Source organism: Pristiophorus japonicus, chromosome 8 (genome assembly GCF_044704955.1).
Source record: "Pristiophorus japonicus isolate sPriJap1 chromosome 8, sPriJap1.hap1, whole genome shotgun sequence".
NCBI classification, from domain to species: Eukaryota; Metazoa; Chordata; class Chondrichthyes; family Pristiophoridae; genus Pristiophorus; species Pristiophorus japonicus.
In genome coordinates, this window is record NC_091984.1 from 62,465,920 (window position 1) to 62,481,921 (window position 16,002).

At 48.7% G+C, this 16,002-nt stretch overlaps 1 protein-coding gene across 3 annotated transcripts in view; it reads right to left on the reverse strand.

Annotated features, from left to right (window-relative positions):
- LOC139268542 (armadillo-like helical domain containing protein 1) overlaps nucleotides 1-16,002 on the reverse strand; it is a 65,675-nt gene that overhangs the window by 46,576 nt on the left and 3,097 nt on the right. For all 3 annotated transcript variants that reach the window (XR_011594052.1, XM_070886851.1, XM_070886850.1), the window contains exons 3-5: nucleotides 7,839-7,907; nucleotides 6,961-7,127; nucleotides 3,486-3,682 (exon numbers count right to left, since the gene is read on the reverse strand). Coding sequence is in view for 2 of the 3 variants with exons in the window: in XM_070886851.1 (XP_070742952.1) it covers nucleotides 3,486-3,682; nucleotides 6,961-7,127; nucleotides 7,839-7,907 (433 nt within the window). In the remaining variant the exon portion in view is untranslated. The remainder of the gene's footprint in view (nucleotides 1-3,485; nucleotides 3,683-6,960; nucleotides 7,128-7,838; nucleotides 7,908-16,002) is intronic.

Below are 16,002 nucleotides of genomic sequence, written 5' to 3' on the forward strand. Positions count from 1 at the left end.
GGCAGGATTATCAGTAGTTGGTGAAGTTGAAATGAATGTTTTGAGTCCTTCCAAATGCTCTGATAGCACCATAAATTACCCTAAAATGCACAAGCATATTGCTACCCTTCTCCTGGCCCATCATAGACAGACATGGAGCCGAAATTGCCCCTTTCCTTAAGGCCTTTTAATACCAGAAAGCGGCAGCCACGCTGCAGAGTGCAATGGCCGCCGACTTTTTGTGTAATGGCCGCCATTATCAAAATTCCACTCCAGTGTTATCCCGGCGGTAACCCACTCCCCCCTCCACCGTTCCGCTGCTGCCGATCCGTGCCAAGTGCGTCATTACAGTGCGCATCGCCAATCTACCTGCCTGTTGGCAAAATTCTGCCGTGAAAATCTTCGGCCCGACCGACAGTGCCAAAACAAGCTTTTTCGCAGCGGTCCAGTGAGGCCGAGGCCTTCTGCAATGGCAGCACGGCTCCCCTTAAAGGGGAGGACACACTGCCGTTGCCATGTTTTTTTGTTGTCAGCCCGACAATTATGCCCCCAAGTTTGGGTGCCAGGCCGCTGGGCCGGCCGAAACCCTCCCTGGTGGCCCAGTGGACTGAAGTTTAAAGATCGTGCAGGCTCTCCCCTTTAAGTGAAGGAGAGCCATGGTGACACGGCGCCGTGATGACGTCATCGCGGCAGCCATTCCGCACGGCCCCGAACTTCCGCCCCTCTCGTGGTGTCACCGCTGCATATCCGGCCCCATTTAGAGCGACTTCCGGATCAGACTGAATAAAAACAAAGAGCGGAATTTCACTCAAAAGGCCACCTCAACCACTGAGGCAGTAAAAACCATAGAAACGGAGTGCGTGTGCCCTGTTTTCAGGGAGAGGGAGGTGGGGAGAAGAGGGGGGGGAGGGAGGTGGGGAGAAGAGGGGGGGGGAGGGAGGGGGGGGGAGGGAGGGGGGGAGAAGAGGGGGGGGGAGGGAGGGGGGGAGAAGAGGGGGGGGGAGGGAGGGGGGGAGAAGAGGGGGGGGAGGGAGGGGGGGAGAAGAGGGGGGGGAGGGAGGGGGGGAGAAGAGGGGGGGGGAGGGAGGGGGGGAGAAGAGGGGGGGGGAGGGAGGGGGGGAGAAGAGGGGGGGGAGGGAGGGGGGGGAGAAGAGGGGGGGAGGGAGGGGGGGAGAAGAGGGGGGGGGAGGGAGGGGGGGGAGAAGAGGGGGGGGGAGGGAGGGGGGGAGAAGAGGGGGGGGAGGGAGGGGGGGAGAAGAGGGGGGGGGAGGGAGGGGGGGAGAAGAGGGGGGGGGAGGGAGGGGGGGAGAAGAGGGGGGGGGAGGGAGGGGGGGAGAAGAGGGGGGGGGGGAGGGAGGGGGGGGGAGGGAGGGGGGGAGAAGAGGGGGGGGGGAGGGAGGGGGGGAGAAGAGGGGGGGGGGGAGGGAGGGGGGGGAGAAGAGGGGGGGGGGGAGGGAGGGGGGGGAGAAGAGGGGGGGGGAGGGAGGGGGGGAGAAGAGGGGGGGGAGGGAGGGGGGAGAAGAGGGGGGGGGAGGGAGGGGGGGAGAAGGGGGGGGGGAGGGAGGGGGGGAGAAGAGGGGGGGGAGGGAGGGGGGGAGAAGAGGGGGGGGGAGGGAGGGGGGAGAAGAGGGGGGGGGAGGGAGGGGGGGAGAAGAGGGGGGGGGGAGGGAGGGGGGGAGAAGAGGGGGGAGGAGGGAGGGGGGGAGAAGAGGGGGGGAGGAGGGAGGGGGGGAGAAGAGGGGGGGGAGGGAGGGGGGGAGAAGAGGGGGGGGGAGGGAGGGGGGAGCGAAGAGGGGGGGGAGGGAGGGGGGGAGAAGAGGGGGGGGGAGGGAGGGGGGAGAAGAGGGGGGGGAGGGAGGGGGGGAGAAGAGGGGGGGGGAGGGAGGGGGGGAGAAGAGGGGGGGGAGGGAGGGGGGGAGAAGAGGGGGGGGAGGGAGGGGGGGAGAAGAGGGGGGGGAGGGAGGGGGGAGAAGAGGGGGGGGGAGGGAGGGGGGGAGAAGAGGGGGGGGGAGGGAGGGGGGGAGAAGAGGGGGGGAGGGAGGGGGGGAGAAGAGGGGGGGGAGGGAGGGGGGGAGAAGAGGGGGGGGGAGGGAGGGGGGAGAAGAGGGGGAGGGAGGGGGGGAGAAGAGGGGGAGGGAGGGGGGAGAAGAGGGGGAGGGAGGGGGGGAGAAGAGGGGGAGGGAGGTGGGGAGAAGAGGGGGAGGGAGGTGGGGAGAAGAGGGGGAGGGAGGGGGGAGAAGAGGGGGAGGGAGGGGGGGAGAAGAGGGGGAGGGAGGGGGGAGAAGAGGGGGAGGGAGGTGGGGAGAAGAGGGGGAGGGAGGTGGGGAGAAGAGGGGGAGGGAGGTGGGGAGAAGAGGGGGAGGGAGGTGGGGAGAAGAGGGGGAGGGAGGTGGGGAGAAGAGGGGGAGGGAGGTGGGGAGAAGAGGGGGAGGGAGGTGGGGAGAAGAGGGGGAGGGAGGTGGGGAGAAGAGGGGGAGGGAGGTGGGGAGGAAGAGGGGGAGGGAGGTGGGGAGAAGAGGGGGAGGGAGGTGGGGAGAAGAGGGGGAGGGAGGTGGGGAGAAGAGGGGGAGGGAGGTGGGGAGAAGAGGGGGAGGGAGGTGGGGAGAAGAGGGGGAGGGAGGTGGGGAGAAGAGGGGGAGGGAGGTGGGGAGAAGAGGGGGAGGGAGGTGGGGAGAAGAGGGGGAGGGAGGTGGGGAGAAGAGGGGGAGGGAGGTGGGGAGAAGAGGGGGAGGGAGGTGGGGAGAAGAGGGGGAGGGAGGTGGGGAGAAGAGGGGAGGGGGAGAGGGGGAGGGAGGGAGGAAGAGGGGGAGGGGGGGGGAGAAGAGGGGAGCTTCGGCCCCCTTCATATCTCGTCGAGCAGAGAGTCCACCAGCTGAAGCTTCTGGATTACCGAACAAGGAGGAATGACAGAAAACTCAGGAATTTGTCAGTATTTTAGGGGGAAAAAGCTAGTCAAAATAGTGATATTTAATATAGGCATATGACTAGTAAGAGTGATTATTAAAATTCTGTTGGTGATTGGCACATTTCTATTTCTTTTCCACTCTCTGAAAATAGCTGATTGTGTTAAAACCAATACACAAAATCTGTAGCCATGCAATTGGCCATCAATAAAGAATAAAAAAGGAAGAAAATTCTGGTTTATATTACAAATTTGCAGAACTCCATATTTAATAGGAAACTATAAAAACCCGCTGTTGTTGAATCTTGTTCTGTACCTAATATCACACTGTGATAAAGGAGACCTAGTGCAGGGCACTGGCTCCCCTTCTGGCTAAAAAGAGATGAAAGGGACTAATAGAGGGCAGAAAAAAACAAAAAATGAACAAAAATATTAAAATTAAAAATAAAAGGACAACATTAAACAAATTAAGGTATTGCAAACTATGCAGATCATTTACCCCGATTTTAGATTAAATCCAATTTGAAACACTATGGGTGAATAGTGTTATCATTTACTGTTCCTATTATTAATTATATGCAGACTTACAATTATTGTTTCTTACCTGTAGAGTCCTCAATGTATGAAGAGCCAGTTGTTGTACCTTTGGGGAGGTGCATGGCAATAATGCAATCAGTCCTTTGTAAACTTGCAGTTGATACTTTGGGTTGCCTTGGGCTAGTAATTCCAACAAGATCTGAGCCTGTTCTTGGGTCTTTTCTGATTTTGAGTTTGCCAAACACTCTGCAACATTTCTCACACCTTAATTAAAAATAAAATATTTTAAAAGGGAAGGCCAAATTATTATTGCCATGCAAGTTATTGCAGAATGCATTTAACAGTATTTATACAGGCAAGGCAACACCATAATGTGCCACTTTGGCACTCCAGCATGCTGTTTTTCTTTCTTTCCAATATACTGTTGCACAGAGGGACAGAACATGATTCTATAGTTAAACAACTCTCTATCCTCTTTTGCTGTCGCTCTGAAACAGCTGCTAGCAAGTGTGCAATTACAACATTGCAAAGATGATTCTCACCAATCCCCACCACCCCTCTGTATGAATGTACCCATCTTCCACTTAGTAGATCCCCCTAATGATATAGTGGACGTTGATAATTCTATCCTTCATTCATTCATTTTCTCATCTTTTGCAAAATGTCACATTGCCCCACAAACATCCCCACATCCCCTCCACGCTGGACTCGTTATAAGAGTATAATTTGGCTAATTTGTTGTTTGGCGGGCTTTCCCCATTTATTCTTTAGCAAAAACTGCCATTAACTAAATGTAGAGGAGGCATCCATCATCCACCAAATAATTGAAAAGTAATGCATATTGTGTAACCCCTTCCTATTATCAGTAGCAAACAACTTGAATTTGGAGAGGGGAGGGGGGGGGGGGGGAAAGAGGGGGTTTCAACAAAAGCCACAACAATTCCTACAAGAGAAGTGTGTTATGCCCCTGTTCATAGTTTAGTGATGTCAAATTTGATTTAATATTCAAAGTAATTAAATAGCTATATAAACCATTATGTAAATATATTTCATCTGGAAAATCCACTCTTTCATCCTATTTATTGATTTGGGCAGATTTGTGCAAGACAGACAGTTGTAAGCAACCACATGTCTGATAATGTGCTGGTGAGTGCCTGACACACTGAGGGACATTGAGTGCCAGCTCCCTGTATTATCAGATGCGGAGGCATGTAACACGGTTCAAAGTGAATGTAAGGGAAGGCCTTTTAAGGTCACAAGAAAAATTTAATTGAAAGACTGTCCTTGTACACGAATCACTGAAAGTTAACATGCAGGTACAACAAGCAATTAAGAAAGCAAATGGTATGTTGGCCTTTATTACAAAAGGATTTGAGTAGAAGAGTAAAGATGTCTTACTGCAATTATAGGGCCCCGGTGAGACCATAATCGGAATGTTGTGTACAGTTTTGGTCTCTTTACGTAATAAAGGCAATTACAAAGGTATGAAGGCAGAGTTGGCTAAAGTGGACTGGGAAAATAGATTAAAGTGTAAGACGGTTGATGAACAGTGGCAGACATTTAAGGAGATTTTTCATAACGCTCAACAAAAATATATTCCAGTGAGAAGGAAAGACTTTGAGAACTAAGGAAGTAAACGGATGGCATCAAATTGAAAACAATGGCATACAATGTGGCCAAGATTAGTGGGAGGCCAGAAGATTAGGACATTTTTAAAAACCAGCAAAGGACTAAAAAAAATAATAAAGAGAGAAGGTGGATTATGAGAGTAAACGAGCAAGAAATATAAAAAGATTGTAAGAGCTTCTACAGGTATATAAAAACGAAGAGGGTAGCTAAAGTAAACGTTAGTCCCAAAGGATGAAGCTGGGGAATTAATAATGGGCAACAGGGAAATGGCAGAAACTTTGAACAAATATTTTGTATCGGTCTTCACGGTAGAAGATACTAAAATCATCTCAATAATAGACAATCAAGGGGCTATAGGGAGGATGCAACTTAATACAGTCACCATCACCAAAGTAAAAGTACTTGGTAAAATAAATGGAACTAAAAGTGGACAAGTCCCCTGGACTGGATGGCCTGCACCTAGGGTCTTAAAAGAAGTGGCTACAGAGATAGTGGATGCATTGGTTGTAATTTACCAAAATTCCCTGGTTTCTGGGGAGGTCCCAGCAGATTGGAAAACTGTAAATGTAATGCCCCTGTTTAAAAAAAAAGGAGTACAGAGGGACCTGGGTGTCCTTGTGCATGAAACACAAAAGGTTAGTATGCAGGTACAGCAAGTAATCAGGAAGGCAAATAGAATGTTGGCCTTTATTGCAAGGGGGATTGAGTATAAAAGCAGGGAAGTCCTGTTACAACTGTACAAGGTATTGGTGAAACTACACAGAGTACTGCGTACAGTTTTGGTCTCCTTATTTAAGGAGGGATATACCTGCATTGGAAGCAGTTCAGAAAAGGTTCACTAGGTTGATTCCTGAGATGAAGGGTTTGACTTATGAAGACAGGTTGAGCAGTTTGGGCCTATACTCATTGGAGTTTAGAAGAATGAGAGGTGATCTTATTGAAACATATGATACTGAGGAGACTCGACAAGGTAGATGCAGAGAGGATGTTTCCACTCGTGGGAGAATCTAGAACTAGGGGGCATAGTTTAAGAATAAGGGGTCGCCCATTTAGAACGGAGATGAGGAGGAATTTCTTCTCAGTCGTAAATCTGTGGAATTCTCTGGCCCGGAGAGCTATGGAGGCTGGGTCATTGAATATATAGTGGAGATAAGACACATTTTTGAATGATAAGGGAGTGAAGGGTTTTGTGGAGCGGGCAGGGAAATGGAGCTGAGCCCAAGATCAGATCAGCCATGATCTTATTAAATGGGGCTCGAGGGGTCAAATTGCCTGCTCCTAGTTCTTATGTTCGAAAGAAGGATATACTTGCCATTGAGGGAGTGCAACGAAGGTTCACCAGACTGATTCCTGGGATGGGGGGATTGTCCTATGAGGAGAGATTGAGTAGACTAGGCATATATTCTCTCAAGTTTAGAAGAATGAGAGGTGATCTCATTGAAATATACACAATTCTTACAGGGCTTGACAGGGTAGATGCAAGAAGGATGTTTCCTCTGGCTGAGGAGTCTAGAACCAGGGGTCACAGTCTCAGAATAAGGAGTCGGCCATTTAGGACTGAGATGAGGAGAAACTTCTTCACTCAGAGAATGGTGAATCTCTGGAATTCTCTACTCCACAGGGCTGTGGAGGCTCAGTCTTTGAGCATATTCAAGTCAGAGATTGATAGATTTATGGATATTAAGGGAATCAAGTGATATGGGGATAGTGCAGGAAAGTGGAGTTGAGGTAGAAGATCAGCCATGAATCTCATTGAATGGCGGAGCAGCCTTGAGGGGCCGAATGGCTTACTCCTGCTCCTAATTCTTATGTTCTTATATAGGGTTAGGTTAGCTCATTTGGGGGGAGGGGGGGGGGGGGGGGTGGGAAGGTCCAGCTAGCACTACAAAACCAGAGCCAATGTGTTAGATTACCATAGCTTTCACAGATTAGTTCCTTGTACTTTCGTCCAGCATTCGCAATAATTTGAAGTAATTTTAATGCTTCTTGTTTGTTATCTTCTCGCAATTGTTTTAGTCTCAGAATCTCCAGAAAAGTTAAAAGGCCACCAACTTCTAAAACCTCCACCAGATATCGATGGCTGAAATAAATGTAAAATTCAGATGTTTAAACACAGTATAATTGTCTAAGAACAATAATTTATCTAATACTTACACATACATAGACAGACTTTGTTTTTAAAAAAGTAAATAACCAGTCTTCATATAAATAAAAATGTGCTCTGTAGACTCTAGTGAATATACTTAGATTATCTACACCAACCAGAAAGGAACAGTTCAATTCAAAACATCTAACTAAAAAAACTTATACAACAACAGGATTGACAGAATGATATGTTGTTACTGTGTAATGTAAGTATATATAGGTATGTTGATAGATAATATTCTATATTAACAGTTACAGTAATTGTTATCCTGATTAGGCAAGAATTAGAACTATTCAGGGCTGTAGTCCATTACAATGCCAAGACAGTGGAAGCCACAGATGTGATTAGTGGTGTTGCCAAGTTCTCAATCTCAACTGCACTTAACCAAAAAAATATAGAGTGGAGGATAATAACTTTTCTCTAGATGCGGAGAAAGCGAGTGACAGAATTATTGCCCACCTTCTAGCAGCGGCTCAAAGTAGCAATCACGATTACCTTGGATCAGGGCCTTATTTCCAAGCAACAGCTGGCACGTGCCTCAGGGTGACAATTAGACGGTTCATATCCTCACCAAAAATAAATCAAGAACTATTGATGATATCAACATTTAAAAAATATTATTGCCACGATTGAATTAATGCTTACCCACTTGTTGCTGATAAAAATACTCCAATGGCTTGTAATTGCTCAGTTACACAGGTACCAACCATGTAGCTGTTCAAAGAAGTTAAGTACTTAAGAAATATTTGTTGTTCTCCTGTTATATGGCACAATAGAACAGTGCTCCCAACTTCTAGTAAATATATAAACTACATAATTTAATATCTTAGTTCTTTTTTATTAATTAAATATGCATACATTAGAATTATTTTAAGGACTGTCCATAACTATTGGCTTTTTCAAACAGTAGAATCATAAAATGTCACAGCACAGAAGTAGTACAGAGAGGTTTTTTTGTTTTACTCTCTCTACCATTCCCAAACCAGACTGCCAGAGAGGGAGCGAGAGAAACAGACAGACAACTCCAGCTTCTGCACTGACCAGCCTGAAGCCCTGGGCAAAACACTCCCAATTCCCCACAATGATGTTTTGGCCAACAGCATTCTGTGACCAAAAAAAATGATAGAATCAAATGAGAAAAAAGTAGAAGAGTGCAGAAAAAAGTGGAGCAGAGACAGAGAGACAACAAAGAGAAGATCAGGAAAGAAAGAGAGAGAGAGAGAGAGAGAGAGAGAGAGAGAACAGGACATACAGTAACAATGAACGTTGTACTTATAAACTGGTTGGAACAAGTCAGGCTACATTCTTCTGGGCCTCTCCCACCACCAATAGTGGCATTTCTTTGCATTCAACTAAATGCTCCCAGAATCCAGGACTCCCTTTCATTGCATTTAAATCCCATAAACACCCTTCCAATCATATGGCATCCTGAAATCCCATTCTTAATACTACCAAATTCTGAGTCTCCTACCCCAGTATTTCAGACCCAGAGACCTCTTGATGGTACCTCCCCCAAGCTGATAATTGCCAAGTAACATCCATGCCACACAAGTGCCAATGATCATCAACAATGAGAGATTCTAGCCACCCCCCCTTGACATTCAATGGGATTACCATTGCCGAACCCCCCACCATCAACATCACTGACCAGAAACTTAACTGGTTAGGTCAGGAGAGAGGCTGGATATTCTGCCACGAGCAACTCACCTCCTGACTCTCCACGGCCTTTCCACCATCTACAAGGCACAAGTCAGGAATATGATGGAATACTCTCCACTTGCCTGGATGGGTGCAGCTCCAACGCTCAAGAAGCTCGACACCATCCAGGACAAAGCAGCCCGCTTGATTGGCAGCACATTCACCACCTTAAACATTCACTCCCTCCACCACCGGCATACCATGGCTGCAGTGTATACCATCTACCAGATGTACTGCAGCAACATGCCAAGGCTTCTTCGACAGCACCTCCCAAACCCGCGAACTCTACCACCTTAGAATAATGGCAGCAGGCACATGGGAACACCATCACCTGCAGATTTCCCTCCAAGTCACACACAATTCTGACTTGGAAATATATCGACATTCCTTCTTCCCGAACAGCATTGTGGGAGCATCTTCACCTCACGGACTGCAGCAGTTCAAGAAGGTGGCTCACCACCACCTTCTCAAGAGTAATTAAGGATAGGCAATAAATGCTGGCTTTGCCAGCGATGCCCACATCCCAGGAATGTATTAAAAAAATAAAAAAATATATGTTTTTCAACCTCTAGACCCTAACAAATTCATTCACTACTACTGAACCCCTTCTACTCTCGCAGCACACACCACAGTGCTGGAACATTTGAGCACTTCGTCTGCAAAGTGCTGACAAACTGTTACCAATCCCTACCCCGACCCCTCCCATTCAATGCTCAAAGACACCTGCGACCAACCCGATGATGTTACATATCCTAGACCCACTACTGCCAAACAACGGAGCCTGCTCCCACTACAGCCAAGCCAATACAGCAAACCAAATTCTAGGTCATCCTACCACTACTACCAGACCCCAGCAATCATACAGTAAATCAAACCCTTTATTCCATCCCCAATCCTACCAAGCCCCATGTTACACTTCACAGTACGGCCACCCCCCAGAAACACCTGAAGTTCTATTAAAGAGCAATCTCTATAACTGCCGCTAAACTCCACAAGCTGCCCTCCCAACTATTGCTAAATCTGCCATACCAATCGCCAATCTGCTGCATTACCCACCATTTTGCTGCAAAAAAAATACTCTTGACCCCTGTTCTTGCAATTGACTGCCCCATCTCCAGCCTCCCTTCTCCAAAATTTTTGAACGTGTTGCCCTCCAAATCAGTGCCCATCTGTCTCACAACTCCATGTTTGAATCTCTCCAATCAAATTGCCACCCTGACACAGCACTGAAATAGTCCTAATCAAACTAATGACATCCTCTGTGATACACTATCTCTCCTTGTCCTTCCTGACCTCTTTGCAGCCTTTAAACAGTTGACTACACCTTTCTCCCCCAATGCCTTTTACATTGTCCAGCTCAATAGGACTGTTCTTGCTTGTTTCCGCTCTTACCTATTGAATCATAATGAAAGCATCACCAGCAATGGCTTCTCTTCCTGCTCCCACACCATAACCTCTGGAGTCTCCCAACAATCTATCCTTGGCCTTTGCCTCTTCCTTATCTCGATGTTGTCGCTTGGAGAAATCATCTGAAGACATGGGGTCAGCTTCCACCTTGTTATGTCTGTGATATACTTATGAATGACTCCACGAGGCGATGTGTTGTACTCAAACTGTCATGACCTTGGTCCTTTATTCCAAACTCCAGAATGAGGCACAAGCATGGTGTGCAGCCTTTTATACTGGGCCCTGCACACTGCAGTGCCCTCTGGTGGACAGCCTCTGCCACCAGGGCAGGAAACCCCCAGTCTCCACCAGTTACACCCTCTAGTGGTGCCAGCATGTATATACACAGTGTAAACCTTATTGATATTACATCAGGTAAACAAGTCTCCATCTTATGCAACCACACAGTGACTACACAGAGAGTACATCCATAGTCTGCATATACAACACACCTCTACACTGATGACACCCAAGTCTGCCTCTCCAAACCACTGCCTCTGTGTTGTCAGCTTCTTTGTCCGTCATCCAGTCCAGGATAAGCTGCAATTTCTTCCAGTTAAACACTAGGAAGACCAATGCCATCATCTTTGGCCCCCACACAAACCCTGTCACCACTAATTCCACCCTCCTTCTCGACTGCTGTCTCAGGTTGAATCAGACTGTTTGCAACCTCGGTGTCCTTGTTGACCTCAAGCTGAGCTTTGTACCCCATAATCCTCTCCATCAAAAAAATGGCTATTTCAACCTCTGTATTACCACCTGTCTCATTCCTGCCTCATCTTCTGCCAAAACCTCCATCCATACATTTAGATGTCAGCTGTGGCTCAGTGGTAGCACTCTGGTTGTGAGTTCAAGTTCCAGTGCAGGGATTTGAGCACAAAAATCTAGGCTGACTCTCCAGTGCAGTATTGAGGAATTACTGCACTGTTGGAGGTGCCATTTATCGAATGTGACATTAAACCCATCTGCTCGCTCAGGTGAACATAAAAGACCCGATAGCACTATTTCAAAGAAGAGCAGGAGAGTACGGCCCAGTGTCCTGGCTAACATTTATCCCTTAACCAACAGCGAAAAATAGATTATCTGGTCGTTATCACCTTGCTGTTTGTGGGATCTTGTGGAAGGCAAACTGGCTACTGCATTTCCTACATTACATCAGTGACTATGGCTGTGAGTTTGCTGTGCTCAGTGGGCGGGACTAGGGGTGGGTCGGCGGGGAAATTGATAAAGATTGATCGTGGGTCAGGAACCCGCTGTCAACCCACCTTTTGACTTTAACAGCTCGCCCACAGATTTCACGCTACTCCTGTACCCTGTCTGTTCCTCTGAGGCGGAGGTCGAGTGGCCATTGAAGCAGATGATTGGTGACATAGTTAAAACTTGTATAAAACCTCACAATTTACACCTGCACACTTTCCAAACCCAGAGACTCTTTGGTTTCTCCCCTTGGAAGACAGATTGTGCTTTATGCAGGCTGCAAGTCTTTGTAGCAAACTCTCTAGCCAGGCTCACCCCATTGGAGAAATCTCTCACCTTTGACAAAGTGCTTCTGTCATCTCACCTTCAACTGGTATCTATTCCATCAGGATCGGAACCATTTACACTCTGTCACCTTGTCCCGCAGAATCTGACCGCGATGAACCACAACATCAACCTCACCAGGCACACCAGCAGCACCAACATCACCAACCTTCTCCGCAATCATCTGATGCTGCACAGGACACAGGGCATCGGCACCTGATGACATTGCTGCCCGGGAGACCAGAGATGGCCTCACCATGGCCAGATTTACTTCACTTGACGCAGCACACCCTGGCTGCCACATGATGCGCCAGGTTGGCACCACCCCACACCAACACCATGAAGCATCCTTACAATGCCCATGCCATTCCTTTAACACTCATCACCATTGCAGGGGCTACAGTTATGTCTCACCATTCACTGCAACTCACTAAGCCATTTCCAAAGGTGCACTCAAATCTGTTCAAGAAGGCAAAGTGTTGAAAATAAAGATTTAAATGTTTGACAATACATTAACAGAAACTTTACATGAACAGTGCCTACCCTTGTATGTTGTTAGTTGGTATGCTTGCACTAGGATGAGGGTGAGTGTGAGGGGTGGCTAGTGGGATGGGGATGGGTGGAGGTGCAAGGTAAGTTGGTGTGAGTAAGGATTGCAGGAGTAAGGTTAAGTCATCCTCGTTTCAAGGGACTGCCTATGATGAGGAGGAGTAAGGTAGGGAAGGCAGAGTGATGGGAATGTGATGAGTGGCATGGCAGGATGAGGTTGAGTGTGGCTTTGCACTAATGTTTTGTGATCTACTGAGATCATTGAAAGGTTTGGTGACACTGCAGCCTGGTCCTTTTGACAACATCCCTGCTTCTGTCCTCCTGTGCAATGTGCAACCAGGCTGCGTTGGTCTCCTGGGAGAATCTCCCTGCATACTCCAACTCCCTCCATAAACATATGGAGGAAGTAATGGGAGAGCCTGGCTGGAGCCCTGCACCTTGGTGCAGTGTTTGTCAGTGTTTGCAGCATCTCACTGCACAGCGCAACTGTCAAAATGAATGTGGACATGGTCCCTTTAAGGAAACTGGCTGATGACACATCATCAAGTGACATCATCAGACCCGCTTCCTTTTAATTGGCCGGGACCCTCGCTGTTAATAAGCCCAATCAGGGGAAAGTCGTGTGGGAAGCCGGGATGGAGACAGGAGCGGGGTCAGGAACTGCCACTGACATCGCCCGCCCTGATCCCGCCGAGGTAGGCAAAATCGCGGCCTACATTTCAAAAGTACTTCTTGGCTGTTAAGTGCTTTGGGACATAAAAGATATATTAATGCAAATATGTCTTCTTTCTTTTTTTGTCAATTTACAGACTTGACTATTCCAGTACTTTCCTGGCCAGCCTCCCTTCTGCAATAAACTTGAGCTGATCCAAAACTTTGCTGCTGTACTGTAAATCGTGCCAAGTCCCTGTCACCCATCATCATCATCATCATCATAGGCAGTCCCTCGGAATCGAGGAAGACTTGCTTCCACTCTTAGCATGAGTTCTTAGGTGGCTGTACACTCCAATAACAGAACCACAGTTTCTGTCACAGGTGGGACAGACAGTCATCGAGGGAAGGGGTGGGCGGGACTGGATTACCACATGCTCTTTCCGCTGCCTGTGCTTGATTTCTGCATGCTCTCGACGATGAGACTCAAGGAGCTCAGCGCCCTCCCGGATGCACTTCCTCCACTTAGGGCGGTCTTTGGCCAGGGACTCCCAGGGGTCAGTGGGAATATTGCATTTTATCAGGGAGGCTTTGAGGGTGTCCTTGTAACGTTTCCACTGCCCACCTTTGGCTCGTTTGCCGTGAAGGAGTTCTGAGTAGAGCGCTTGCTTTGGTAGTCTCATGTCTGGCATGCGAACTATGTGGCCTGCCCAGCGGAGCTGATCAAGTGTGGTCAGTGCTTCAATGCTGGGGATGTTGGCCTTGACGAGGACATTACCGTTGGTGCATCTGTCCTCCCAGGGGATTTGTAGGATCTTGCGGAGACATCGTTGGTGGTATTTCTCCAGCGACTTGAGGTGTCTACTGTACATGGTCCATGTTTCTGAGCCATACAGGAGGGCGGGTATTACTACAGCCCTGCAGACCATGAGCTTTGTGGCAGTTTTGAGGACCTGGTCTTCAAACACTGTTGCTCAGGCGGCCGAAGGCTGCAGTGGCGCACTGAAAGCGGTGTTGGATCTCGTCGTCAATGCCTGCTCTTGATAGGAGGCTCCCGAGAAAAGGACTGCGCCGTGGATCTTGATGGGGGGCAGTGCTGTGCAGTGAGGACAGGCTGGTGGAGGATCTATGCCTTACTGATGTTTAGCGTAAGGCCCATGCTTTCGTATGCCTCAGTAAATACGGCGACTATGTCCTGGAGTTCAGCCTCAGTATGTGCGCAGATGCAGACGTCGTCCGCGTACTGTAGCTCGACGACAGAGGTTGGGGTGGTCTTGGACCTGGCCTGGAGACGGCACAGGTTGAACAGGTTCCCACTGGTTCTATAAATTAGTTCCACTCCAGCTTGTCAACTGAGGTGGAGCATGGCAGCGAGGAACATTGAGAAGAGGGTTGGCACGATGATGCAGCCCTGCTTGACCCCGGTCCGGACATGGATTGGGTCTATGATGGATCTGTTAGTAAGGATCACGGCCTGCATGTCATCGTAGAGCAGGCGGAGGATGGTGACGAACTTTTGGGGGCATCCGAAATGGAGGGGGACGCTCCATAAACCCTCGCGGTTGACAGTGTCAAAGGCCTTTGTAAGGTCGAAGGCCATGTATAAGGGCTGGCGCTATTCCCTGCATTTTACTGCAGCTGTCGCGCTGCAAAAATCATGTCCGTTGTACCCCGTAGGGGACGAAATCCGCTCTGTGACTCCGGGAGGAGCTCCTCGACCACCGGGTGAAGACGGTTGAGGAGGACTCCAGCGATGTCTTTCCCAGTGGCTGATAGCAGGGAGATTCCTCTGTAGTTGCCGCAGTGGGACATCCCCTTTTTTAAAGATGGTCACGATCACTGCATCTCTGAGATCTCCCGGCATGCTCTCCTCCCTCCAGATGAGAGAGATGAGGTCATGTATTCGCGCCAACAGCCATTCCGCCATACTTCAGTGCCTCAGCAGGGATTCCATCCACACCCGTAGCCTTGTTGTTTTTAAGCTGTCTTATTGCTTTTTCTACCTCGTGCAGTGTTGGGGGCTCACTGAGGTGGTGGCGGGTAGCATGCTGCGGAATGGAGTTGAGAACACTCGGGTCAAAGGCAGAGTCTCGATTAAGGAGATCTTCGAAGTGCTCCTTCCAGCGGGCCCTGACTGCCTTGGTGTCCTTGATCAGTGTTTCCCCGTTCTTGGCCAGCAGTGGGGTGGGGCCTTGGGTGTTTGGACCGTAGGTGGCCTTAACTGCAATTTTTAACAGTCACCCATCACCCATGTGCTCGCTGATCTACATTAGCTCACAGTCCCCCAAGCCACAAATTTAAAATCCTCATCCTTATATTCAAATCCCTTTGTTGGTTTGAAGGGGAAATCATGTTTAACTAATTTACTAGAATTCTTTGAGGATATAACGAGCATGGTGGATAGAGGTGTACCGATGGATGTTGTGTATTTGGATTTCCAAAAGGCATTCGATAAGGTGCCACACAAAAGGTTACTGCAGAAGATAAAGGTACGTGGGGTCAGAAGAAATGTATTAGCATGGATAGAGAATTGGCTAACTAACAAAAAGCAGAGTCGGGAAAAATGGGTCCTTTTCAGGTTGGCAATCGGTGGTTAGTGGTGTGCCACAGGGATCGGTGCTGGGACCACAACTGTTTACAATATACATAGATGACCTGGAAGAGGGGACAGAGTGTAATGTAACAAAATTTGCAGATGACACAAAGATTAGTGGGAAAGCGGGTTGTGTAGAGGACACAGAGAGGCTGCAAAGAGATTTAGATAGGTTAAGCGAATGGATTAAGGTTTGGCAAATGGAATACAATGTCGGGAAAATGTGAGGTCATTCACCTTGGAAAAAAAAACAGTAAAAGGGAATATTATTTGAATGGGGAGAAATTACAGCATGCTGCGGTGCAGAGGGACCTGGGGGTCCTTGTGCATGAGTCCCAAAAAGTTTGTTTG